Source organism: Austrofundulus limnaeus, unplaced genomic scaffold, assembly GCF_001266775.1.
Source record: "Austrofundulus limnaeus strain Quisiro unplaced genomic scaffold, Austrofundulus_limnaeus-1.0 Scaffold1963, whole genome shotgun sequence".
NCBI lineage: Eukaryota > Metazoa > Chordata > Actinopteri > Cyprinodontiformes > Rivulidae > Austrofundulus > Austrofundulus limnaeus.
In genome coordinates, this window is record NW_013954365.1 from 28,878 (window position 1) to 32,389 (window position 3,512).

The 3,512-nt window shown below is 39.9% G+C and overlaps 1 protein-coding gene across 1 annotated transcript in view; it reads left to right on the forward strand.

Moving 5' to 3' along the window:
• plek2 (pleckstrin 2) overlaps positions 1 to 2,411 on the forward strand; it is a gene marked incomplete in the record, with an annotated part of 12,765 nt that extends 10,354 nt beyond the window's left edge. The window contains 4 exon segments of the mRNA XM_014034093.1: positions 89 to 190; positions 1,082 to 1,165; positions 1,804 to 1,882; positions 1,982 to 2,411. Coding sequence (XP_013889547.1) covers positions 89 to 190; positions 1,082 to 1,165; positions 1,804 to 1,882; positions 1,982 to 2,109 — 393 coding nt within the window.
• Positions 2,412 to 3,512: the final 1,101 nt, after the last annotated feature.

Sequence of the window (3,512 nt, forward strand, 5' to 3'; positions counted from 1 at the left end):
ATATATATGTATACAGTATATGAATAGTGCAGTGATGTTCAGTGGCATACATCAGCCTGATGGACTTTTGTTCTGTTTGAACTCTCAGTCTGACAGTTTAAAGAAGAGAGGCAGTGTGAAGGCTGAGGCGTCTCTGTCTGCAGTAGAGCTGAGTGGGAAAGTCCGAAAGAAAGGATATCTGCTGAAACAGGTTAACACTTTTTATTCATRTATGTTGGAATTACTGTTAACTCATGAGTTTAAACTAGAGAAAATGAGACCATACGGCACGGGTTGAATTACCTTTAAGACAAATCAAGAGAGGTCAGACTGAGATGGTTTGGAACATGTRCAACAGAAGGACAGTGGGTTTGTTCATGGAAACATGCTGGAGCTGCAGGTTCAAGGAAACAAACTGAGGAAAGCCAAGTAGGAGATATAGTAGGATGTAGTTAGAGGACATGGATGCAGAGTGAGATAAAGGACCATGACTCACTGTGAGACCCCTGAGAAGAGAACAGCTGACAGAAAAGTTTGACCAAGATAAAAGACGTCTGTTTCATTATGGAAAAAAAATACAAGATAATACTGATCGTTGGGAACAAATAAATAACTTTTCTGTGGTTTTATTGATGATAAATACAGAGTGAAGGAGTGCTCCATCCTACCATCACTTGTGAAAGAGACCCCCACCTGAACTCCACCTGGGGCAGAAACCCCTGTAGAGACTAGAGACTGGAGTCTCAGACTTAGAGGAGCTGACTCTCTTCCTGCTTCACATGTGTCTGAAAGACCACCCAGTTCAAGCTGATGGTCCTGGTCTGACCACACCAACAGAACCATATGAGTCTGAGACATTACCCTGAGGTTCTCAAACAGAACACCCTCCTCTGTGTGATCTGTCCTCCAAGACCACCACAGGCAGGATCAGAGACAGAACCTGGTTCTGCTGGAACGTCGTTCTTGTTTAAACAGAGTTTTTCCTTTCAKTGTACCTGTGTGCTGCTCAGGAGGGAATGTTGTGACAAAATGTTGATCTGCTTCCTGATAACTGTTAATAACTGTCATGGTTCATGTTTGAACTCTTTGTCTTTACTTCCAGGGACACAGAAGAAAGAACTGGAAGGTGAGACTGTTTGTGCTGCGTTCAGAACCGGACTTTCTTCATTATTATGATCCCACCAGGGTGAGAGCCTGACCTTTACAGTGAAATGCCTTGATTTTTAACAGAGCTGTGGTTGTTAGGTGGTCAGTCCTGTGGTCTTATAGTCCTGAGGCTTCAGGTTCAAGCCCAGGTTGAGTGAGAAAGACCATCCAGAGGACAACTTGTGAAATCTTTTGATGTGAGCTTGTTCACTGCTGTAGAGCAGAGGAGCTGATAACTGAAAGCTCTGCCTCCCATTCTACTTTTAGAAACTCCAGGAACCACAAGTAAACCTGTAGTCTGACAGTGAAGTGCTCTGTTAGGAAAGTATGGAACAATAAGATGTTTCATATATGATGGAGCTTGGTTGTTAACAGCTTTGTATGTTAGGAGGAATATTTTAAATTCTRTTCTGAATTTGACAGGGAGCCAGTGGAGAGAAGCTAAAACTAAATAATTTCTGCTCTCTAACTTTAAAACATTGTGAAGAAATTTAGAGTTAGGGTTATCATCTCGACTTCAGTTTATTGAATATAAATTTTCTTACATGATAAACAGATCATAAACAGTCTCAGCCCAAACAAATCAGCTCCTATCTGACTCTGTGTTCCTCATGATGACGTCATCAGAACATCACTTCCTGTTGCTGTGTGACTCAGTCTCTTCCTGTCTTGTATCAGGATGATGTCACTCCTGTGGGCGGCTTCTCTCTGCGGGGCTGTCTGATTTCCTCTCTGGAAGATAATGGAGTTCCTTCAGGTGTGTCGACTCAAACCTCCCGTCTGTAAAACTCAGTTCTCTCTGTCTCAGACTGTTTGTTCAGACAGTTAATGTATTTATTACATCTGTCCTGTCCAGGTGTGAAGGGCAACATTCAAGGCAACTTGTTTAAAATCATCACCAAGTCAGATGTTCATTACTACATCCAGGCTCCCACTCAYCAGGAGAAGATGGACTGGATCGATGCGATCAGACAACAAACGTAGAAATGATTCCTGTGAAACCTGAATGATGTTTCAGCTTGGACCATTTMATCTGATGATATGTTTTTATCCACTCACAACACGCACTGTAAATATGAGTTCCACACGCTGGAACATTTTGATTTAATTGTGTTTAGAAAAGTTTTTTACGCTCTGTTTGAAACAATGTTCCAGTAAAACCACTAGCTATTCAAGCTTGAATATGATTAAAATACACTGAATCAGCAGCTGTCTGAATGTAAGTCCAGTTATTTTAAAGAACAGTTTATTTATTGTCTGAATAATAAAGTTTTGTACAATGCACACATTATGTTTTGTTTTTTTTTTCTATTGTCTACCACAGCTTCAGGAGCATGCTTTTCTGAGTTAGGACGTAATTTAAAAAGATAATTATGGAAAAAATGAAAACAAATTACATAAACTTAGAATTCATAAACTATATTTAAATAATTAAATTATTAAAGTACTTCAACCTAAAACACAAATTTTTGATCAGCATCTTGATGTGGAGGCTTGAGTGACTTTAATTTTTTAAAATGACTTAAATTTGTGTTATTAGACATTTTTCTTGTTGAGAATCTTACAGCAGCAGGTAAAACTGACAGCACAAATGTTTCAGTTTGAGTTTTGTATTTGGATCTCATTAACACRGATGTAAGTTCTTCTGACAGTTTAACCTGAAGGCATCAGCTGCTCTGGAGCACCAGCAGGTGATGAGTTCAGTGTCTCTTACCAAGGCTCAAAGAAAAACTCCTTAGTGACACTAAAAACACACACTTTCAGCTCGTCTCTCATGGACTGTAGAAAAATCACAGCCAGGAATTCAGACCAACATTAGGAGTTCACAAGAAACCTCAAGCTTTACAAGCAGAAAACACAAAAATACACAATAACAAATTCAAGGAGACACTGAGAATATATGCCTAGACAGGACATGAACACAGGAGCAACTACAGAAAACTGAAGACTGAAAACTACAAGGACTGAGGAGGAAATTAGAGACAGGTGGCTTAATGATTATAGAGAACAGGTGTTAGTGTCATGGTTTGTCATGTTATGCCTTGGTTTTTCCTAGTGTTTCTATGTTCCCCTGTGTGTGTCTGCTCAGCTGCCCCACATCACTCTGCTGATTACCCTTGTGTTTCTCCCCAGGTGTTTTCTGTTCCCTCATTAGTTCTCTGTGTATTTAAGCTCAGTCTTGTGTCTGTGTCAGTGTCCGATCATTGTGCTGCAAAGCCTGTCTCGCTTTTCATGTTTCATGTAGTTTTTTCGCCACGTCTTTCTAGTGAGTTTTTCCAGCTGCCTCGTCAGCTTTTTGATTTAATAAAGACCTTTTTTTGTTACACCTGAACTCTGCCTGTGCCCTGGGTTATTCTATGTCTAAACCTTTTTTTTTTTTTTTTTTT